At 57.6% G+C, this 23,914-nt stretch overlaps 1 protein-coding gene across 5 annotated transcripts in view; it reads right to left on the reverse strand.

The window, feature by feature from the left end:
* PTPRF (protein tyrosine phosphatase receptor type F) overlaps positions 1-23,914 on the reverse strand; it is an 83,438-nt gene that overhangs the window by 50,333 nt on the left and 9,191 nt on the right. For all 5 annotated transcript variants that reach the window (XM_065914759.1, XM_065914780.1, XM_065914772.1 and 2 more), the window contains 3 exons: positions 18,849-18,984; positions 10,098-10,243; positions 9,771-9,912 (listed from right to left, as the gene is read on the reverse strand). In XM_065914759.1, coding sequence (XP_065770831.1) covers positions 9,771-9,912; positions 10,098-10,243; positions 18,849-18,939 — 379 coding nt within the window. In that variant the 5' untranslated portion in view covers positions 18,940-18,984. The remainder of the gene's footprint in view (positions 1-9,770; positions 9,913-10,097; positions 10,244-18,848; positions 18,985-23,914) is intronic.

A 23,914-nucleotide genomic window follows, 5' to 3' on the forward strand; every position in this document is an offset into this window, starting at 1 on the left:
GCACCAGTCTATTTCTTCCCAGGCCTCAATTCTACCTGCTCAGCCCTCCTGAGCAGTGGAGAGGGAAGCAGGGGCAGGGCCTGCCAGAGTTAGGGCCCAGGAGTCAGCTGGCCTCCATCTCTACCCACAAGGTGCTGATCAAGGAGAAGGGAAGAAGAACATACATCTGCAGCCCTGTGTCCTGGGAATGTACTCTGAATTCCTAACACGGGAAAAGTCTTTGGGATCATGCCAAATTAAGGACAATTAATTTTCCTCCCTCAATTACTGTGCCCTCAATGGCTCCGTCCTTGGCTCAGATCATCCCTCAGGCATAGCCGCCAGAGCCTAAAACCGGCATGTGTGAAGAGTCCATAAAACAGCGGGACCCAAAAGCCAGTCCCTTGTGCCAACTAGGCTTCCAGGCACAAGTCGGAAGGCTGCAGTTCTGCACCTTGGTGGGGGAAGCGTGTCTCACAGGAGGACTCCAGCCCTTCAGGAATGACCTGCTGTTGGCTCTTCCTTCCACACTCACTTGGTGCAGCTCCCCCCCCACCCCCAGGAACATAGCCAAGGACAGCAGTCGCTTACTGACGCCTGTGCCCGTCTGGCCAAGCTGAGTACTGAGCAGGCTGGTGTAAACTGACCCACCATTAGACTGTCACGTTTATCCTCTTCACATAACCCCTGTACCCTGAACCGCAGGAGCTTGGGGTCACTGTACCCTGAACCACTCAGGCTAGGACCAGGGCAAATTCCTCAAGCTGGCGTCGCATGATCACTCCAAACCCATCGACAACGGGGAACACAGAGGCCCAGGTAGAGGGATAAAGGTCAGGTTTATGGAGCACTTCCTAGTTCCAGGTAATGCGTTAAAACGCCTTGCAAACTGATCTAATCTTTACTGAAACTATGTAAAGTATATGAGCAAATGGAGGCGCAGAGAGATCCAGGAACCCGCCCAAGGTCACAGAGTTAAGTCGAGGTGGGGCTGGGATGAGACCAGGTGGTGTGACCCCACATTGGGCAGGGTGTGGGCACTGGGATCGGGACGACCCTGGGGGAGCCAGCCACCATCCTGCTCCCATATCACGCCCTCTGCCGGCTGGGCCTCTGGCTGGGCGCTCCACCGCAGATCCCTACACACACGCCGCGGCTTTTTATTTCCGCAAAACGAACACGACTGCCCCACACACGGCCACCCGCCGGCAAGCACTCACGTTCCAACACCAGGACGTACTGGTCACGCCGAGTCCGCTTAAAACCCATCCTGAGGGCAGCGGGGCGGCGCAGCGCCGCGGGAGGAAGGGTCCCTCCCCACTCCAGACCGCCTGGTAACCATGGCAACGGCGGAGAGCCGGCGCCGCGGCGGAAAGGCGGCGCTTGTGAGTCCAAGCTGGGCGCGCATCCGCGGTCCGAGACGCTGCGGCCCCTCCCGTCCCCTCCTGGGTTAGGTCACAGCACCCCTTCTCAAGACCCTACTCCCCAACTCTAGGGAGCCCAGCTTCCTTCCCGCTCAATCGACGACCCCTGAGTGCGCACAGAGCGGGGAGGTCTCCACACCTGCCCCCTGGCCAGGTTTTTGCAGTGCGTCCCTCTGGGCAAAGGTCGGTCCATCCTCTGATAAAAGGGTCCCCGCAAAGCAAAGAAAAACCCGTGGGGACTTTAGTGGACCTCAGAGGTACTGGGGAGCCTCTACAGCTCTCTGTGGATTCTGCCTGCAAGCACAGTTAGGGTGCACACATTCCCAGGGTGTGCCCACACAGATCTGTGTACCTGGGTTGGGGACACACGTGTGCATACGCTGGTCTTTAGATACTGCAGTGGAAACCCTGACTTCTTCTCTGCCATCCTCACTGGGCAGAGGAAGGTGACAGGGTGTGGGGGCTGAGGGGTGGGTGTTGGGAGCCGATGGCTCAGAGAGGGACAAAAGCTTGGCTGAGGTCCCCACAGCAGCAATGCAGTTGGGCCAGTGCTATCTTGGTGGCTTCCTGAAGGAGGAGGGAAAGGCAGGAGTAGGAAACACTTGAGCATGAGTGGCTGGGGAGAGCTTTTGGGGGAGGGGAGGGAGGGGCTGCCTGAGTAAAGGCTGGGGGAGGGTGGGGAGACAGTGGGAAGGTGAGGCTGGCTGGAGCTAAGGCCTGATGGATGAGGCTAGGGTGGGGGTGGACAGGGGATCAGCCTAGGCTAGCAGCAGTGACTGGGGGAGGGAGGCTGCTGCTGCCCCCTACCAAACACACAGGTCTCTTTGTCCAGCTCAGCCCAGGATGCCTGAGGCGGAGTCTGGGCCAGAGGGAGGGGGCTGCACCAGGGAGGTGGACAGATGGAGACGCCTCGCGGGGTCCCGGAGCGGGTGGCACCGTCTGTCAGCAGGAACTCCTCACTCGTGTTTACCCAGCTTCCTGGCGTCTCTGTGCGCACGCAGGCGCGCGCGCACACACACACACACACACAACTTACACCGGCTGCCTGGGGTGGCACCGTCTGTAGGCCTGACCCCCTTCCCGGTGTGCCTGAGTGTTGGGCCTGGCCTCACCTCGTCGCTGAACGCAGACACCTAGATCTGTGCACAGCCAGGGCCCCACAGAGAGATACATGGAGAAAGAGACAGGTGCAAAAATAGAAACCTCCATGTGCGTGCGGAGGGGCACCTGCAGTGACAAGCACCTGTGGAAACAGACGCACGCAAGCAGAGCCAGTGGGGGTGCATGCAGAGGCGCGGAAACACACATGTGCAGACATGCAGAGCAACACGGATGCTGACGTGGCGAGTCCCCTGGAGACGCCTGTGGGGCCGGAGCCGGGAACTGCAGACGTGGGGAGATGCATGAGGGGACCTGGTGGGTAGCGAGGCCGCTGGTTCCCCCAGCCCGCCGGCACTCTTAAGGGAGCCAAGGTCGCCTCAGGCCTTGTCCCTGAGGCAGCCCCATCCTTGACAAGGTCAAGGTCAGGACACCCCAGAGCAAGCGGGAAGGGCCCCTCGGACCTGCGGGCCCCCACCCTTTCCAGAGCCCCACCCCTCCCCCAGGCAGCCAGGCAGCCAGGGAGGCCTGGGGAGCCTTGGGCTCCCTTCGCAGCTTTCAGTCTTCATTTTCAGCTTTTTCTAAGAGAAAACTCCCACCTCTTCCAGCACTCAGATTTCATCAAACTTGGCATCTTAAAAGCCTGTTTTGTTTTTGAATCTGAGCTGTTTGGGGCCTGTCGCTGCCGAGAACAGCCAAGCAGGCGCGAGGCCTCCCCCTCCCAATCCCCTCCTCCCCAGGACTTCCCTGGCGCCTCCCAGGGCTCTACTCAACCTGGCTGGTGAGGCCTCCCAGCCGCACACCACCAGGGGACCCCGGGGGCTGGCCCCAGGTCTGCACCCTCCACATTCCAGCTTCTGGGGTCTGACCCATGCTGAACCCTCCTCCTGGGGTCCCCACCTCAGTCCTACTCCAGGACCCTTCTCTGGGTCCCTTTACCCTTGCTAGGTTCCGGCCCGGGCCCTCCAGACAACTGAGAACCTCCCTCTTGCTCTTCAGGTCCCTGCAACCTAGCTGCTACCCCCATGGCTTGACGTCAGCGTGCTCACCAAGGTCAACCATGACTCCATGGAGCTAAGTTCAGAGGCCACGTCTCAGCAGTCATCTTGCTCGACCTCTCGACAGCACCCCTCCCTGCTCCTTCAGATTCTTTTCTCTTGACTTCCAGGGACTCATCCCTATAGGAAGACCTAGCGTCTGGGGCTCCATCCGGGCCCGCTTCCTGTCTTCTGGCTCCCTAAGACTTGCCATTTCTCTCCCCTCTCTCTCCAGCTGTTCCTTGCAGTGCCAGGCAAGATCTGAACAAGGCCTCCTTGACACCCTTCCCCAGGATGCCTACACACACCTGCTACAACAGATTTCTACGTGGACTCATCAACTTGCCCCTCAAACGGGTCCTCTTCTCAGACCTGAACCTTATCAAACAGCACTGCCATCTACCTGGCCCAGAGCCAGCAACCCCGAGTCACCCGCCTCCCCAGTCCCACAGGTGGCCAGGCAAGCTTTCTAAAGTGCATGGAACCCAGTCTCCCTTCCTCCTCTACCCAACTGCCTGGGTTTGGGCCACTGCCACCTCTTGCCTGGGCCGCTGCCCTGACCTCTCACTGGTCTTCCGGTACCCGCCTCTGCACCCTTAGGGACCTTTCTGAAGCACGCCTTTTATCAGGCATTCCCCTGATTAAAATCCTCTCTCCCCTGGCAACCAGAGGCAGGGGACACCTCATCAGGGGTGGAGTATGTGCACACACAGGGGCATTTAAAACCTCCAAGCTGGCTAGCTGTTCCCAGAGCTGCTGGTTCCGCCATGGTCCTGAGGCTGGGACAAGGGGTGTAGGCAAGAGGGCCACGCACACAGCAGGGCCCTGCAGGGGTGGGAGGGGCAGGCTGGGCACAGGGAAGGCCTCCAGTGTCTGTGGCTAAGAAGAGGCAGGCCTACTGCCCACCCCACAGGAGGAACCATTCAGAAGGGGGTCCACGTGGGCCCCCTGAAGATAGATCAGAACTAGAAAAACAGTGGGGGAACCCAGGTACCAAGAAATCTAGAGTCTTCTCTAGGTCTCTTCCCTAGATCTTCAAGACCTTCCTGGCAATGCCCACCTACTGACACCTCTCCCACCCCTACGTCTGGGGCTCCGATCTCTCCAGGGAATGGCTGCAGAGCCTCGTATCTGTGTGGTCCTGAATGTGACTACAGTTCACAGCGGGGCTGGAGGGACAGGTCACAGATCCCATGGTCACGGGGCCAGAAGCACTTAGGTCACACCTCAGTGGCGAGGGAAGGGCAGAAGCTGGCCTGGGTCCTAGGTGTTAGGTTCGAGGGGCCCTTTCTATGTCTTCTGTGGATGTAAATCAGGGAGATGACGGGCCCAGCTTCCTCAAAACAAGCCAGTTACCTGGTCCCGTATGCAGGCAACAGGAAAGGGGCATGGTCGTCCTCTGCCTGTGACAGCTCTTTCCTCAAACACCCCACCCCCTAGTCAGGCCTGGGCCAGGGACAGGGAGGAGGATGGGGCAGGGAGAGCTGACCCCCTGGGGAAACGTCCACCCACCCTGAAAACACGAGCTTCTGTGCTGGCCGTGCTCCAGGTGCAGCCAGCCCAGGATGGCAGGACAGGGTCCATGCTGTCATCAGTCCTCATGTTCAAAGGGGCTTGGCACGGGGCTCAAGAGGGCCTCATCATCCCACAGTCCCCAGACCAGGGTCAAAACCACTACCGAGCCTGGGGGTCCAGGCCCAGCACTGACTGCCCGCCTCCCACCGCCAGTCACTACCCCAGAGGCCTGACAGCAGGCCTCCCCCAGGGCCTATGCCCCACGAAGAGGGCAAGACCAGGCGCGCCACGTGGGCACCTGGATTCCTGGGCCTCTGTGGCCCGAGTGGTGTGGTCCTGGGCAGTCAGCAGACACCAAGGCCAGGTGGGAACAGGTGAAAGGAGCCGGGGCTCAGTGCCAGGAGGAGACGAGGAGGAGAGAGTCCCAAGGTCTGGGTAGGATCCCTCTCTGGTGCCCCCTCCCTCCGGCCTGCTGAAGGATAGTTTCTCAGGCACTGAGAACAGCTCAGGCTGACCACTCTGTCCCAGGTCCATCTCTGTCTAGCTGCCCTGGCCAACCACCAGCCTTGAGCAGGGACCCTGTGGGGTCCTGGAGGCCATGAGTCCCACATCTCTGGCCTCCTGCAGCACCAGACTCACTGCACACACTCAGCCCAGGCTGCTTGCTGCCTACCCCTCCCCCGCTGTACACAACAGCCCATAAGGTGCACACCACCTGCTGTTCAGCCCGCACCCCGTATAAACACTGTCTGATGCACACACGGCATGACGTACGCCACCTGCTGTGCACACCACACCGCCTGATGCGTGTACGCACAAGCACACGCGTGCATACACACAGTTGGATGCAGAGCCCCTGTTTTCTATACGACCCGTAAGGCACACACAGCCCATGAGTGCAATACCACATCACACACCTCACACACAGCGCCTTCCAGACAGCACACAGGGCACACACGCCACAACACCGGTGCGTGTTGTCTGCGGTATCCATGACCACAGCAAATGCTGCCTCTTGCACTCTGAGTCCGCAGAGCCAAGCCCTCCAAGGCAAGTCAGAAATGGCTCATCTCTGCTCCTTGGCCTTCTTCCTCCTCCCTCCCCCTCTCCCCCTTCCCCTTCTCCTAGGCCCTTCCAGAACCTGCCCAAGTCATCAGGGCCCAGGCCACACCTCTGCTGTCTGGCATCCTCCAGGCTTTTCTGACCACGGTACCTCCCGGCTGGAACCCACTGGCCCAGGCAGATCCCGACCCTCCAGACTGAGCTCCAAGACCCTCCTGGCTCCCCCACCTCCTGGAGGGAAAGGCTGGGAAGCAAGGCCTGCCTCCCCTCCCCCTTGGCTCCCCCTCCCTCGCGAGGGAAAATGTCAGATTCCCTGTCTCAGTGGCGGCGGCAGGCGGGTTGGAGGGGGAGTGATTCAGCCTCAAGAGTGCGGAGTGAGAAGAGCTTTTCCTGCCATTACCCGGCGAGGGAGAGGCTGGCGCGCTAATGGCTTCAATTACCACTCAGACAGGAACGCTGGGCAGCTCGCCCCCAGTCAGCTTGTGCCGGGCACCCCCACTCTGTACCCAGCCCGGGCCGAGGGGGTGGGGAGGCAGCTGGCTGGGCATCGCAGGGCAGTCGGGACTCCCTGGGAGTGGCAGTCTTGCCCAGGGAGCTGGGTGCAAAGGCCATGGAGTGGGAGTGGTGTGGGGTGCTTCGAATGTGAAAGGAGCTGGGCCTGGCACAGAGCAAGGCAGGGCAGGGAGCCTGGCGTGAACACGCAGGCCTGGGAGGCAGCAACCTCTCAGCTGAGTTGAGTCACCCCAGGGAGCCCTGGGCCACTCCCCTGAAGTGCCCGGTGTGTGCTGAGCTACACGCAGTGCATGGTGTGTGGCACGTAAGGAACTCCACCTTGAGTCCCAGGCCCCAGACCAGCTTCCCCCTCTCCCCAGCCTGCCTCCCAGGAATGGCCCTGGCTCTCTTCTGAACCAAGCCCACAGCTGTAGTCAAACCATCCTTTCACCCTACTCCTACACACACCCAGCCTTTCTGGCCAGCAGGGGAGGCCTGGCATGGTGAGGGGGAGCTGCTTTCCTCAGGCCCCGCCCCTGGCACCTTTGCAACCTCGTACTCCACTCCTTTCTGCCAAGCACAGAGCTGGTCAAGGTTACGCAGACCAACATGGCAAGTCAGCATTTCACCTTCCGGGTGCTGTGTTTCAGGCGCAGGAGGAGGGGGTCACTCAGGCCCACAGCTCCATCCCAACCGGGCCAGGAACAAGCCTGGGGCCCCCATGCGCTCCCCAGCCTCACCAGACACCTCTCACACCCAGAAGCGGGAACACACCCCAGACTCCTGCTAGAGAAACCCTCCTCCAAGAAGGCCCCTCCAGGACTGGCGTGTAGGGACTTCTCCTCCAACACTAAAAAGGAGCCTCTCTTTCCTTTAATGCGAGGTACTTAGAGATGCCCCCTAGGGTGGGAGCCACAGCCTGGCCCTTCAGCCACCTCCCAAATGCCAGGGCAGGGCAGATGGCTCCTGCTGGGGCAGCGAGCAACAGGAGGGAGGGCAGTGCTGAAATCCCTGTCCTGAGGTCATGAGTGGGGAAACCGAGGTCGGGGTGGCAGGGAGGACCTTGAGAGCACCCAACCGTCAGGGATCCTGGTTCAGGGCGATTCCTCTGGGGCCCCGCCCCTCAGGGGAGTGGACGGTGGGGGCTGCATCACCCACACCAGGTACAGGCAGCTCACACGTGCGGACCTTAGGGTGTGCAGCTTTCAGCCCTACAGCAGCGCCCATTCATGCTGGAATTCAGCAAAGTGCTCAACTACATCCTATTTAATCCTCCCAACCAGCCTGGGTGGCAGGCATCACCTCCCGATTTACAGATGGAGCAAAATGAGGCTCAGAGGCACGGTTACTCACCCGAGGTCACAAGGTAAGACAATACGTGGTCCAGAGCCCCTGATCTAACCGCTGCCCCTCTAAGCTGGAGGGCCCTGTCCTGCCTTGCAGGAGACACGCAGGCACAAAGGAGTTACTGAAAGGATGTGAACGTGAACATACAAAGCCACAGTGTAAAAACGGCCAACACAAAAAGACGTTCAACTGTTCTTGTAATCAAAGAAATGCAAATTAAATTGAGATGCCATTTCTTGCCTATTAACTTGGCAAAGATTTTTTTAATGATAATTCCCACTGCTGGTGAGGATGTGAAGAAAAGAGGCCCTCTCATGCCCTGTTTGGTGGGTGTGTAAACTGACAGTCTTCTGGAAATATTGAAAAGGCTAAACATCACATGTGGCCCTTTGACCAAGCAATTCCACTTCTGTGCATCTAGGAAATAATCAGGAAAGTGAACACATCTGTAAGAAAGCACACAGTCCCTTACTTATACAAGCAAAAAACTGGACACATATGTGCCCAACAATAAGGGAATGGCTAAAGAAATTAGGGTACTTGCATGTGACACTTACCCACAGTCATTAAAAATAATGATGCAGAAAAATACTTAATGGTGAGGAAGATGTTCAAGATATGTTTTTTTAAAAAGCAGTCTACAAATCATTGGGCAGAATGTAATCTTGTTTTTGTTACATATATAATGCACGCACAGAAAATGGACTATAAGCAAATAACCAAATGTTAATAGTAGTGGTAAGATAAACAGGTGATTTTTAATTTTTCTTAATGTGCTATTTTATACTTACCAAAATTTCAACAGTGAACAGGTATTGGTATTGCAATTTTTTTTTTTACAAGCAACAGTCCAAACCGTATTTTGAAAATGCGTGCAGACATAGTCAGAGGGCTGCCTTCATCGTAGCAGGTGGGAGTGGGCGGCGATCACGTCACTCCCTGTCTGTGGCTTCCTATGTCCCCAGGAAAGTGTTTCTCAGCCTGGTGGGTCCTGTGTGATCTGCCCTCCAACCTCTCCAGGCTCATGTTGACCTACCTACTCTTCTCCACTTTACTTTGTGTCTTCCAGCCAGCCTCCACCCCAAAGACAAATGGGACCACTCAAGGGTTCCCTGAAAGTTCCACTGTCTCCTGCCTCTGGGCCTTGGTATGAGCTGATGCTATTTCCCCACCAAGGCTCCCACCCCAACTGCCACTTGTCTTCAGGACTCAGACAACAACTCCCTCCTCCCCTGAACCCCTGTGTGCCCCCACACCTCCTGCAATCCCCTGGGCCTCTCCCGCAGAACGCAGAACCTACTGGAGACTGGTCACAAGGGCAGGACCAGGTCAGATACTCTCAGGACACAAGGCGTCATCAGGGTGTGTTTGTGAATGAATGGAGGAGCCACCAAGTGAGAGAGGTCATTAAAGTCCATATACAGGGCCCCTAGCCGCCAGCCTAGGGCCCTTGCTCATAACAGCGACTGGGAACACACTTCTCTGAAGCCTCTCACCAGGTTCCACATGAAAATCACATCCACTACCACGAATCATGTACCCCAAGTGACACATAGCTACCACCTCACACCTCAGGTCAGGCCCCAGACCCCAGTCAAGCAACACCCCGGCTCAGCACAACACAAAGACACCACACATATGCGAAAAGTCCAGCAATCATCGCTGTCCACCACTGACCTTCTCCGACCCCAGGGTGGCCAGTTCTCCTTTCTACCAAACACACCGCAGTCCACGGTGGGGCTGGGGCTGGCTGGCTGGCTCATCCCCCACATAAGTCTCCCCACCCTCCGATGCCATATCCCTTTTCAGCAGGTACCTTCGAGCACTGAGAGCTTGGCACTAGTGTTGATCTCTCCCAGACTGTTGGTGGCCGTGCACTCATAGATGGCTTCGTCTCGCTGCACCCGCAGTGGTTGGATCCGCAGCACAGATCCTGCCCCGTCGTCAAACTCAATGACCTGCCAGAGGACAGACACATGGTCACAGCCTGCTCGGGACAGACACTGGGGCCTGCTCAGGCTCAGCCTTTCTCTTGCCGAGAAAAGGCCCCCCGGGAGGGAGATCAAGACGAGGTGATATAGGACCAGACCCCAAAATAGGCAGAACGGGAGACCTGCCTGCCCTTGCCCACCCGAAGCTGTACCTCGAAGCGCTGGGAGCTGACTTTCTTCCCCTTCTTCATCCATGTGATGCGCGGCTTGGGTTCCCCCGTGGCTTGGCACACGAAGGAGGCCACCCCTCCTGACAATCCAGTCTGGTCCTCGGGGACCTTGACGAAGACAGGTTTGCCTGGAGAGATAGGAACGTCAAGTCACCACGGGATGGTCACTGCACAAATGGCCTGTGCTACAGGGGGCAGGCATGGCGGGGGGGAAGAAAGGTCTATAAAGGAAATAATGGTAGTGATGCCGAGCCCTTATGCAGTGCTTCTTATGTGTTAGGTGCTCTTCAAAGAGCTGTGAGCACATGAGGTGGTTTTATTTTTGCTTATAGAGAAGTCAAGGTACACAGAGGTAATGGGATTTGCCCAACATGAGAGCTGCTTAGTGGCAGAGTCAAGATTTGAACCCAGGCCACTGAGTCTGGAGTACTGAGTCTGTACTTTTAACTGCTACACTCGTCTGTCTCCCATCCCCTCAACAATTCCAAGCTCTGGGACAAAGGCATGCTGAGAGCTGCTAGGAACGGCCCAGCCTCTCTTGCAGACATGACTGCTCTGCACCACCTACCCCAAGGCTTAAGTCAGAGACCACGACTCCTCCTCTCCCCGGCCCCCACGCACCATCAGTCCCGGAGGCCTAGACCTTCCACCTCCTAATCCAGAGACGTCCTATCTCTGGATGCCTTCCCAGGTGAATGCTTTCCTGTAAATCTACCCTCCCCACCCAGCTCCCACTGACTGGGTGATTGTCTTCTGACGGCCTGGACGTCTCCCCAAAGTTCCACCGAGAAGCAGCGGGAGGGGGAGAAGGGAGTGGGCTTGGACACTGTACGGTCACGCCTGCCCACACCACTCTCATATACAACAGGGTCGACCTGGAATCCCACCACCCGGTCACGAGATCCCGGAAACCGGCCTTCATTAAGATGTAGCAACGCCTCGTTAATCCCGACAGCGGATCCATTTCCTATTAATCAGGCCAATGAACAGCTCCAGGAAGGCTGATACCGTGAGAAGTGACCTTTCAGACCACCTGCTCGGTGCTGATGAGGCCAGGCCTGGCCTGGTCTCTGGCACAAAAACATGTTTGTGCAATGATGATAATCCCACTCTGTACCCGGTACTTTATCTCATTTAGTCCTCAACTGCTTGTTGTCCCCAGTTTAGAGGCACAGAGAGGTCAAGTCACGAGCCCAAGGTCACACAGCCAGTGAGCGGCACATCTGAGATTTGAATTCAAGCCTGTTTGACTCCAAAACACCTGGCAGAAACAGTTCACCCTGGTGTAGCTGGAGGCTTTGTCACAAGCAGAGTCAGGGGGGTGGTGGGGGCCAAAGCCAGATCAAAGAAGGTTGAGGAGTAAGTTGGGGGTGAAGAAGTGGAGAGCAGAGTACAGTGACTGTTTAAAGGAGACTGGCTGTGATGGGGAAGAGAAAGAAAAGGTGGCATTTGGAGGGGATGAAAATTGGGAGGGAGGTTTTCACATTCTTTTTTTCCTAAGATGTGACAGTACTTTTTAAAAACAATTTTATTTATTGACTCTGCTGGGTCTTCACTGCTGCACAGGCTTTTCCCAAGTTGCAGAAAGCGGGGCCTACTCTCCAGTCGTGGTGCATGGGCTTCTCACTGCTGTGGCTTCTCTTGTTGCAGATCACAGGCTCTAGGGCGAGTGGACTTCAGGCTCTAGGGCTCTAGAGCACAGGCTCAACAGTAGTGGCACATGGGCTCATTTGCTCTGCGGCATGTGGGATCTTCCCGGATCAGAGATTGAACCTGGGTCTCCTTCATGGGCAGGCGAATTCTTTACCACTGAGCCACCAGGGAAGCCCGAAAGATGGTCTTTAAATGCTGATGGGAAGGAGGCAGCAGAGAGAGAAGGTGCTGATCCAGTGCAGAGAAGAGGGACAACAGATGGAGCAGTGTCTCCGAGGAGGGAAGGGTCTGGGGACCAACCACTAGGCTTAGGAGCGACAGTTGCAGTGCAGAGCTGGGAGGGCTCAGCCTTGCAGGGAGCAGGGAGGGGTCCATTGTACCCAGTACCCCAGGGTCCAGCGGGCTCTGCAGGTTTTGTGTAATTATTAAAAAAGGCCAGTAACTATCTCTGAGCCTCATCTGCTAAACGGTGCTAGAGGCAGGGGTCTGTGCAGACAAACTGTGATGATGTCTGTACGCTGCTCCCACAGCTGGACACGTGGTGGACTTCACCTGTGGGCAGCTATCACGCTCTTTAGCACCAGTAGTATTATCATCCCCATTTTAGAGATGGGGAAATGGAGGCTCAGAAGGTCAAACAACAGATAAATCAACACTGATCTGGTGTAAAGCCAGGGTTTGAGCCAGCAGTCCAAACCCTAAGCATAGCTCAGGGCTTCCCTGGAGGAGGGAGACTTGGGGACCTATCTGACTTGCACTTAGGAGTACCCAGAGGGGGCGAGGGCAGCCCTGCTGGGTAACACGCAAACCTGCTCGGGGCCAGAGGGGCACGGGGACAGCGCAAAGATTCAGAGAGCCTCAGGTTGCCTCACTTGCCCCGACTGCCCTCTAAAGCAGGCTCCGGACACTTCCGGTCTGCACTGCCGGTCTTTGTACGCTGGTCCTTTCAGTCAGGTTTTCTCAGATAGGACCCCTCCTCCCACACTCAGGGGTGGGGAAGGGTCTCCTGCCCACCCCTCTGCACACTGCACACCCCTCCCCCTCACCTCCAGACTGCAGCTCCCCTCTCCTTCTGCTCTGCCACCACCTTAGTCCAGACAACACCCTCCCTCGACTGGACACTGTTACACTGTGCCAACCTAACCAGCTGTGTCCCTGCCTCCAGTCTTGTCCTCTTCAGCAGCCGGAGCAAAGTGGCAGCCTCTTCCCTGATCAAAACCCTCTAGAAGCCTCCCATGGCTTCTGAAACAAGACTTAAACTCCTGTCATGGTGGACAGAGCCCTGCCAGGTCAGACCCCAGCCCTTTACACCCCCCAGAGCCCTGGCTTCCCATCCTCTGGATGAGCAATGCTCATCCCGCACCTTGGGGCCTTTGCATAAGCTGTTCCTCCTACCTCTTAGACCACCTCTTTACCCACTGTCTCCTATCCACCTTTCTGATCTCAGTTTAAACATCATTTCCTCAGATAACCTTCCCTGCCTCCCTGCTGTCACCTCCACCTCGACTGGCTTAGTTCTGCGTTTGGGGCTCTCCAGTGACTCCCCTCTGCCCCTCACAGCCGTGCTCATGGTTTGTTACGTCCCGTGTGAGGTTACTGCTTTTGCTCACGGTTTGTTCTGTACACGTGTGAGGTTATCACTTTCTCCACATTGTGGAGGAGTGTTTGATTCATGGCTGCTTCCCGACAGAGAACAATAACCCTGGGCAGGGCAGAAACCTGCCTGCCTTGATTCCCTCCCTGTCCCAGAGCCAACCCCTTTCCTGGCACAGGGCAGTGGCGGGTGCGGGGGGGGGGACAAGGGAGGTGACCTGACGACCATTAGGGAAGGTCTGCGGAGTAGGATGGAGGCCTCGGGCCCCTCACACACCACACCGGGGAGCCATCAACACCTGCTGGGGAGAGCAGCCGGGGGTGGAACCCCCCTGGTTCCTGCCTCAACCTGCCGGCTGCAGAAACCAGAGGCTGGAACCTGCTGAACCAGACAGCCGGGTGAGTGTGCCTGGGGGTGGGGCCTCTGCACCAAACAAAGAACCGGGAGCTGGGGAGGCAGCCAGGTACAGGTCACGAGAGAGAAAGGGGAAGGCCTGAGTACAGTGGAGGCTGGACGGGACCCAAGGCCTGGGGCCGTCGAGGAGGCGGAACCTCCCGGGGAGGCTGGAGAGGGGCCAGGGCCCTGCCCAGCCCACCCACCCACCAGGCTCCAGCAAAGACTGGCAGTGTGCAAGCTCAGGGCAATCCAGGGGGCAGGTCTCTCCCCTTCATCAGACCAGACCCTCACTTGTCTCAGCCAACTCACCCCCACAGGAGGGCACCTCTCATCCCACAGCTCTGCCAAGCCCTTGCCTCTTTTCACCAGTTGGACTTCTGGGGAGCACAAATCCTGTCTCCCTGCTGCCTTTCCCACACTCACTCCTGCTACCCTCTCCGGGCTCACCTTTCTCAACTCTTTCAAAAAACAAAAAGCAAAAAAAAGTACTTGCCACAGGCCAAGCACCTTGCGGGACACAGCTCAGGTCCCGTGGCGATGCCATCCCACCCAAGCCCATGGGCATCCCCCTTGCCTTTGCATGTGCCCAGTCACTCTCATGCACCCTACTCTTAAGCCTATGAGAGCCTGCTCTGCGCCCCTCAGCCTTTGGGCTATAGTCGCTGGTCAGGTCTCCAGGCAGGCAGGCAACCTCAGTGACTTGACCACTCTGCCCAGTACTGACCAGAGCTGGCGTCCAGGGAGGCTCTGAACAGAACTTCCGAGGACACGAGCCTGGAGGGGCTTTTTGCCCCACCAGAATGTGGGGCCACCTCCCCTCACACTCACCCCTCCCTGACCACATGGAAGTCATGGCTGCCCAGGCCTTTGGGCAGCAGCTCCCAGGGGCCTATGCCCCGGACACTCTCAGGTAACTGAGCCCATGCCAAGTGGGAGGGAGTGACCTAAGAGGAAACAAGTGGGCTGGCCGGGGGGCCATGAGGCTCAGGGTCCAGCCAAACTGAGCTGCCTAAGGCTACACCCCAGGGAGATGACTGCTATTTTGTACCTTCCCTGCAGCCCCTTGTACACAGGCACACAGACACGCAGCAGCCAGGGGCTGGAAGGGAGGGCAGGGAGGCGGGTTTCCCCGGCCCTGAACAGCCTAATGAGCTGGGGACTCATTAACGCTGGCTCCTGTGACCACTTCTGGCATCCCCGGGAGGGAAGTTCGCCCAGAGACAACCCTGGGCTCCCAGGGGACACACAGGGAGCTCCAGGTCATGGCCTGGGATGGAGGGAGCACGTACGAAGTGTCAGGCGCCTTGAACATGTGACCTCAGTTAACCTTTCCAGGTAGAAGTGACTATCCTCATTGTGCAATAGGAAAACAGTCCCTGAGAGGGAAAGCAACCTGCCGGAAGTTCCACGGAGGGCAGAGTCTAGACGGGCCACCAGATCTGGCCTCCCCAAGGATGGCGGGGGTGGGGTGGGGAAGGCACCGCTGAACCACGTACAGCACCCTGCCTGCCCCATTCCAGCTCCACAGACCAGCTCGGGGCTGTGACGACAGATACATCCCCAGTTACTTAGGATTTTACCCACCCACCTACACTTCTAGCCTTTAGACATCCTGCTCTGCTGCTGCTGCTGCTAAGGCGCTTCAGTCGTGTCCGACTCTGCAACCCCATAGACGGCAGCCCACCAGGCTCCCCGTCCCTGGGATTCTCCAGGCAAGAACACTGGAGTGGGTTGCCATTTCCTTCTCCAATGCATGAAAGTGAAAAGTGAAAGTGAAGTTGCTTAGTCGTGTCCGACTCTTAGCGACCCCATGGACTACAGCCTATCAGGCTCCTCTGTCCACGGGATTTTCCAGGCAAGCATACTGGAGTGGGTCGCCATTGCCTTCTCCGCGTCCTGCTCTGGGCTCCTATGATTCCAAGTAACTGGACTGGCCTACGCTGTCTGGGAACAAAAGGGAGATGGTCCTCATGGTGGTCCTCGCATGGGCTCCAGGGAGAAGCCCAGGCCCGTTCCTGCATCTTCCCCCCTCTCATCTCCTTAGGCAACATCCCTCCTTTAGCAAATGCCCACTTACCCTTCAGGGCCCAGTTTTCCAGGAAGCCTCCTACCCCCTCCCATGCCGTTTAGGTCACTACCTCTGGGGGTACCAGCACCACCCCCAGCATAGCGCGCACTGTAGTAACCCCACCGCAGGCTCCAGATGCAGGCTTGTGTGGATTCTTCCCACTGAACACCTGACAAGCACACAGCGAATCAGCAGAAACCTCTTCCTGCTCAGGACCACCTCTAGCCCCACAAGCTGCCCTCTTCAGAAACACAAGCCCCGGCTGGGGGAGCCCCCGAGACCCATGCCCAGGTCCCCGCCAGAGCTGACTCGGCATTGACTCGGGGCCTCTGGGCTAACTCTTGGCAGCTGCTTCTCCGCCCCTCTTCCCTGCACTTCCCTCAAAGGCCAGGGCCCCCATTCATTTGTCTCGTTAAGAGGCCTATAGAAACACATTTGTCCGCTCCGCGCTCCACTGCTCCGGTCGTCAATTCTCTGGGGCGCCTGCCCTACCTTTTGCAGCAGCTCTGTCCACGTTGCCTGCTTGCCCTGGCTAGAGGTTTCCCAGGCCCAACCTAAGGCTGGCCACGGTGTGGGGGCGGGGACAGATCCAAATGTCTGTGCAGTGTGAGGCACTCTGCCTCCTGGGGTCAGGAGACCTCCAGGGGTCAGGTCATCACAGCTCCCAGCCCATGCCCCTCTTCCGCTCTCTGCATGGGAGCAGAACTCAACTCACCTATTTTGGCATCTCCAGCTGGTTCTGCCTTCAAGACTGCAGTCTTTGGGCTCTGGTCCTTAAGAGACCAGCATGGAGGTTCTTAGACTCTGCTCTGTTCCACTCCGCTCCTACTAGGGGTTCAGGCCTGACTCCGCCCTTCCAATTCACTCGTCTACCAAACTCCAGGCCCTGAGCTGGACAATGGTCTGACCCCCTGGGACTCGCAGACCTGACACAGAGTCACATGTGCCCAGGGGAGCAGCACATGACCAAGGCTCCTGGAGGAGGTGATGGCCCCAGGTGAGTGGAAATCGTCAGGTGAAGGGGATGGGGAAGAGGGTTCCTATCCGAGGACACAGAAGAAACAGGGAGCAGGGAGCAACTAAGGCAGCACGGCGGGGGTGTGGTGAAGGACAGGGCAGGTGAAGGATGAGGTTGGCAGAGGCTTACAGATGCAGGGTCTGGACCCCAAGGCTCCATCCTAAAGGCAACAGAGAGCGAGGGATTTTCAACTGAGAGACGACATGATCAGGTTTTCATTTGGCAACATGACTCCCAACATGGAACAGAGACTGGAGACAGAAAGCCAGCAGGAGGCTGTGGCCTGCAAAAGCCCCAGAGAGCGCTGAGCCTGGCTTGGATGAGGACGTGGAGGGAGAGGTGGATGCATTCCAAAGATATTCAGGAGGGAGAAACAGCAGAACTTGGTGATGGATTAGATGTGGGTATGAGAGTGGGAGGAGGCCCAGGTTTCTCACTTGGGTGGCTGGGTGGGTGGGAAAGCCATTCACAGGAGAGAGAACACAGAAAGATGGGCAGGTCTGGGGGAATGAGGGTGTGGGTACAGGTTCCAGCATGTTGGGTCTGAGCAGGAGGGGAGGCAGTTTCACTCCCAGGTGTATTGTCTCTGACAGCCAGCAGATGGTCCTCCCTCTGCTCTCAAGCTCCCATTTGAAGGCCCTAAGAGTGTCCAGAGCGAGGCCGGCACGCCAGTGTCCAGGGGCTGACTCTGATGAGCCTTGGCCTCCCTACCATCTCAGAGTCACACCCAGTGACTTCTACCCCAGGCTGTCCCTGCAGACTCCAGCTCTCTCCAGCAGTCCCTACCCTGCCCTGCTCCTACTAGCCCGGCCCTCTCATCACCAGCGCCTTAAGGCTCTCATCACCCCACTCCCGCACCCCAAGAGGAATACCCTGTTTCCCTCTCGCCCTACGAGCCCCACCCAGCTCAGCCAGGAGGACAAAGGGCGGGGCTCTCCAGTCCCACCCCCTCCAGGATCTGGTCCTGAATAATTAATGAGCCCTTAGGAGAAAGGGCTTGGGTGGGGCAAGGAGAGAGCTCTGCACCCAGATACTTGGGAGAGGGGGCTGGGGGAACCTATGGCCGGCTGACCCCCCAGGTTGGCCCTGGGCCACCTCTGGGCTCCGGACAGGATGGGAACAGCCCCGTTCCCCAGGGACCTTGGCTCTGACCTCGCCCCTCCCCCTCCGTGTGCAGATTGGCTAAATCTGCCCTGTGCCCCACCTCCCACCAGTAACCAAGCAGTGGTAACCATGGTGACGGGGCGGCTGCGGCCAGTCTCCTAGTGCCAGGCAGGGGGAAGGGCGGCAGGAAAGGGACCAAAGTTCTGAGTTGGATCTGGGCAGGGGACAATCCCACCTCCCCCAACACACAGGAGGGGCGCCGGAGTCCAGCTTCCTGTGGCCAACTGCAATCTCCCCTCACTCTAAGGGGTGAGGGGCTGGGGGCAGGGATGCCCCTCTGCCTTGAAGTGGGGGAGGGAAGCAAGGGCTCAGTGTCTACAAGGGCCTAGCCCAGGGGAAGGGCTATGGTGGCTCCCTTCTCACCTTTCCCTGGACCTGTGCACACACCTGGTGTCCCATTCACACATCCACACACGTTCCTTGTGTGCAGCCCCTCTATTCCCACACCATCCCCTGATGCAACCCACACTGTGCCTTCTGCACAAGTCCACAGCAGCAGACACAGTACACGCCTGAGCACATCATCTGTGACCACACGAATCTTGGGCACGTCTCACCTCCAGCCCATAAACAGGGTCCCACTCACACATGCCCCACCCTGCAGCACCTTAAGAGACAGGCGGGCATTCCACAGGGTGCTCCTGGGAAGTACAGGGTTGGGGTTCTCCTTGGAGGCCGGTGCTCCAAGCAGGCGGCCTCTCTGGGACAGAAGGTCTGGAGGTGTATCTAGCCATCCTGTCTCTCCTGGTGACTGGTCCCATCCACCCCTTCCAGAGTCCTACTAGGAAGAATGCATCCTTTCCATCTGGGAGGCCCCACACCTTGAGGGGCCAGACTTACTGTCGCCATGGGCACCTGCCACCAAACCAAGCATCACAAGTGCAGGGACGAGGGGCACCATCGTCCTCCCTGGGGCTGGCTCAGGGGCCATCCGGGGCTTCAGGACCGCGGCCAGCCACAGCCAGGGATAATCAACCTGTGACGGAGAGAAGGGCAGAGTTAACTGGCTGGTATCCACCCATGTTCCACTGTCCACACGCCACCTCCTGGCTCCCACTCACCACCAAGACCACCTAGTTCAACAGACACCCCCACCCAACCACCCAGACCTTCCAAATCTTGTGCAAACCCAAACTCCTCATCAATTCCCTGGAGACCCCAAGGATAACCCACCAGTCATGTGTAGGGAGAGTACGAGAGGCTCTGAGGTCATTCTCTAAACCTGAGTAGGGGGCAGGGGCTACTGAGACCAGAGGATCTATAGGGATGTTCCATTCTGGACCTAGAGTTTCCAGCACGCCTCCATAAGGGGACTGGGACAGGGAAACGGGGTCCAAGAGACACAGACACACAGCGGGAGATGGAGACCGAGATAGAGCAGTTCGCAGACTCGGAGTTCCTGGGGCCTCCTGTTGCCCCTCCTCTGCCCAGCACAGCCCACACGCTGGGCACAGGCCTCAGAGCACAGCCCTGGCGACGGCAGACGGGATCCAGGTATCAGAGGCTAGGAGCCAAAGCCACAAGCCGTCTGGGCTCGCCAGGACGCGCTCTGGACGAGTTGCAGCCGCCCTGCCTGGCCACCCTCATCCTACCCAATTCCCATGGCACCAACCTTCTTTACGGGGAAACCACAGGGAGGCCCTAGTGGCCAGGACTGGGGGTGCTGGACCCTGAGCGTCAACCCCACACCTCCTCTGCCCCGCCCCAGTGGCCTGGAGCAGTGCAAGCTTCAGACTGCGACTCGCTCACAACTGCCCCCGGGGCTGAGCCAGGAACCTGGGCAGGGGAAGACCGTGCGGATGGCCTGAATGACCCCAGGCCTTTGCTTACAGAGCTTCTTGGTTGGGTGTGCCCCTTCGCCCTTCACACACTCTCTGCCTGGCACCTGTGTGGAGCACTCGGCGTGGTCACACTGGATGGTACGGACATACTGCTGTCACTCCCCGGCCCTGACGGCGAGCTCCTGAGGGTCTCTCTCCACGGTTCCCATTCAGGGGGCTGGAGATCTGCTCCAATGCCCACCCGCTCAACTCACACCTTGCTCTGGGACAGGGGCTGGGGTACAGAGTCCCTCATTCATGCCCTGGGGATACAACAGGGCACAGTGTGATGGTGGACACCCCTCAGGGCTCCACAGTGGTACCGACAGACTCGGCTGGGAGAGTGGGGACCAGACTTAGCTGACCCACAGGGTGAGAGAACATGTAAGGAGGTGACAGGGCTGTTACCAACAGAAGAGTCACGACTCAACGATGGTTCTGCTCTGCCCTGGAACTTGGACCCTAGTCTCAACCGGGACAAAGTTCAGAAGAGCAGAGGGCAGGAAGTGAGCAAAGGTGCTGGCACAAAGCAGGAGGACTGTGAACTGAGGTGGGGGCTGACCACAAAGGGGAAAGCGGGGGGAGATGTCTCTTGTCCCAAGATCTTACCGAAAGTCTGAGATGGGCTGAGCAGCAAAAGCAAGAACGTTGAAGCAGCCTGGTGGGCATCCAGCCCCATTTGGCACACATCTGGGGTTCTGTTCAATGATCACAGAACTCAGGTAGTTGAGACCAGGACAGAGGGCATCCCCACCGCAATGCCTTGTATTGCCAAGTTGGGATGGAGATCACGCATCACTAAGGCCCTTTCTGGGCGTGATCACCATGGCACTGTCGTGCAGCACTGCAACCAACGATAGCATTCAACTTCCCAGCAGACATCAGGTGGTGAACTGCCGGGCCGGGCTGTCATGGGTGTACGGGCCCTTGATAAAACCATCCTGCATCCTTAATCCACGTATCAGCGGCATGTTGCACCAAAGGACGGGGCAGAGGGGACTAGTACTGACATCATGGAATGCAACAATACGATGTACACAGAGGTTTCACTCCCAGGTACTGTACAAGCAGTCCAGGTGCGAACCTGTCCCCCCTACCACCAGTGCAGACACACACACCTCTCCTGACATGGACGCAGAGGTGATGAAGCTACAGAGGAGAGACACTGTGGAGGTACAGCCCAGCGCAACCATCGTGGAGTGTAACTCCCCAGTATAACGGTCACTGAGCCATAATCCCCTGTAGCTGCCTTGGCACAGTAATCACAGCAGTGCATCACCCAGGCAGAGGCATCACGGAGGTGCAGCTGTCCTGGCCAGACGCCATGTGAGTGTGGACACACATCATGGGTGTGCAGCTGCCCGATGGACATTACCGAGGTACATTATCACAGAGGAATAACCCCAGTTATCAATATCATGGGGTGTCAGTCCCCAGCACAGCCACAGCGTCACTTGGTCATATCTGATTCTTCTCTGACCCCCACGGACTGTAGCCTACCAGGTTCCTCTGTCTGTGGGACTTTCCGGGCGAGAATACTGGAGTGGGTTGCCATTTCCTTCTCCAGGGGATCTTCCTGATGCAGGGATTGAACCTGAGTCTCCAGCACTGCGGGTGGATTCTTTACTGCTGAGTCACAGAGGCCCAGTACAGCCTTAACGGGGGGTGTTACTCCAGAGCAGATATCATGTGGTATCCTCTTGGATGAGATTCTGGCCATGCGTGTCAGAGAAAGTAGGCCTCTCGTAAGCCCACCGCCACTGTACAAAGACAACTGGCCCTGACGTGGGGACTCTTGGCTTGCCCTGTGTATCTGGGTCTGGAGTGCCTAGGTCACTGGTCTGATGCAGAAAGAGGAGAGACAGAGGTGAAGACGTTGAAAAGATGACATTCCCTCCTAGACAGCTTCTCTCAGCAGTCCATGGACATGGGGACACCTCGAGTGATGGGGAAACATGGGGACACAAAATACAGACATGTTCTCAGAGAACTACTCCGGCCAGCACATAGCTGTCCCGGCCAGGGCTTCTCCCTCACCAGCTCCCGGTATGAGCAAGCTGCCTCCGCCCTGACTCTGAGCACAGAGCCTACCCCAGTATCAGGCGGTGCAGGCCGTTCCCAGCTCCAGGGCCCTGTGCTGAAGTCCCATCAGTCCCAGGCCCTGGGTCTAGACACTGGCCCTGACCCCAGCCCCGGAGTGCTCAGGGTCACCTGTGAGGAGACGGCAGGAGGGGAGTAGGGAGGCGGACTGACACCTGCCTGGCTGGGGTAGCCGAGAACCTTCTGAATTCAGTGCAGTGGCGTTAAGAGCAGAGTGTCCACTTCTGCCCGTGGCTGGGTGAGCCTGGACTCTCACAGCCGAGATGAAAACACAGCCTGAGCGCTTGCACACTCGGCTCATCTCTGGATGGCACTGCGGACCATCGGTTCTACCAAGTGACACACCTGGGCAGGAAAACAATTCCGTACTGAATGCTATCGTACAGTATCACTGGATGCCATTTTTCCACACTCAGAATGGTTTTCATATATCCTTTTTCTTCGCTACATCAGTGTAAAGCTGCCAACTGCCCTTTCTTGGGAAGAACTGTCCTTTATTCTGAAATTTTGTCCTTGGTGTTAAAATGTCCTTTCTTACAGGAAGTGATGGGGGATAGCGGATACCAGTTATTTTTTAATAATGTCTTTACTTTGGCAAAATAAAAATTGCTAACCCCATGTCTGGCCTCCAAGTCCTTCTGGAAATTGTACTGGTTTGTGAAATTGAAGAGCCTGGGGATCTCTGCTGTGAGGAAAAAGAAAGGAGCAGGCATCACACCAAGCCATAGGATTCGAACACAAACATCATGGACAGGCCTGTAAACAGAGGCCAGGCCACCTCCATGCAGCCAACCACCCCTGCCGGCATCAATGGGGGCTGCCCCAGGGAGACCATGTGACGCCAGCCATGGTGGGGTGGGGGTGGGGGGGGGTTCCCTGGCTGGAGAACAGCTGGGATCATTCCGAGGCCTCCTCATGAATATGCAAACACAGATTGATTTGTTTCCCTTGGGCACGTGTTATTATTCACAAATATTAATTAGTCTCCAAATACCACCTGTTCCTACAGCTTCCTCCCCACTTCCTCCCTGGGCCAGAACTCTGGCTCCCAGGGCGGCCTGGGGCCCCTGAATGGATGTTAGTAGAAAGAGGGGTATGCAGGGCCCCAGGGAGCGGCCGGCCAAGGGGAGAGGCCAGCGCCTGGGCAAGAGGAATGTGAGGGCGGGCAGCGCCGGGAGCTGTTCATCTTCTCACCGGCGGGCAGCTAACCGAGCCCTTTTGTCACGTCCCGGACACTTCATCGTGTGGCACTGCAGCAGCGGCCGCGGAGGCGGAAACAGGCCTTGTTACACTTGGGAAGGGAAAACCAACGTGTTTCCAACTCTCACCAAACCAACCACCAGATTAAGACGGGAATAAATCAGTCTCAGCCGTTCCGTGACCCCGGCCCCGAGAAAGGAGGCGGCGGGCAGCAGGCCACCTTTGCTCCTCCAGCTAGTTGGTCAGGGTCTAGTGGCACAGCCAGAATCAGCACCCCCACCCAGGAAGCTGGGACCCTGACCCCCTGGCAGTCCTCAGCAATTCAGTCTCCTCTGTGAGTGGACGGGGAGCCTAGGAAGACTGTCCCAGAGTCGCTGGGGGAGGTGCAAGCTCCAGCAAAGGCTTAGCACTGGGGGCAGGAGACCAAGGGGCCAGCAGAGGCAGCTTCCTAACAGCTATAACTCCTAGGCCACCAGCCCTCTGGCCTCCTTCCTCTGGGGAGTGGAGCCTCCCCTGGGTTAATGTTCACCAACGTGGTGCCTCCAGGCCTCTGCACACATTGTTCTCTATACTGGAAAAAAGGCCTTCTCCTGGCCCAGCCACCAATTCACCCACCAGAACTCAGCTCTAGCGGCTGATCACTACAAATCTTCCCTGAGTGGCCTTCTTCAGTTTTTCAGATTGGTACAGCACAGTGAAGGAGCAAAAAGTGGCACAGACCCATGCTTCTCAATCCAGGGAGATCTTGCCCCATGATGGGACATCAGGCGATGTCTAGAGACAGTT

This window comes from Muntiacus reevesi, chromosome 1 (assembly GCF_963930625.1).
Source record: "Muntiacus reevesi chromosome 1, mMunRee1.1, whole genome shotgun sequence".
NCBI classification, from domain to species: Eukaryota; Metazoa; Chordata; class Mammalia; order Artiodactyla; family Cervidae; genus Muntiacus; species Muntiacus reevesi.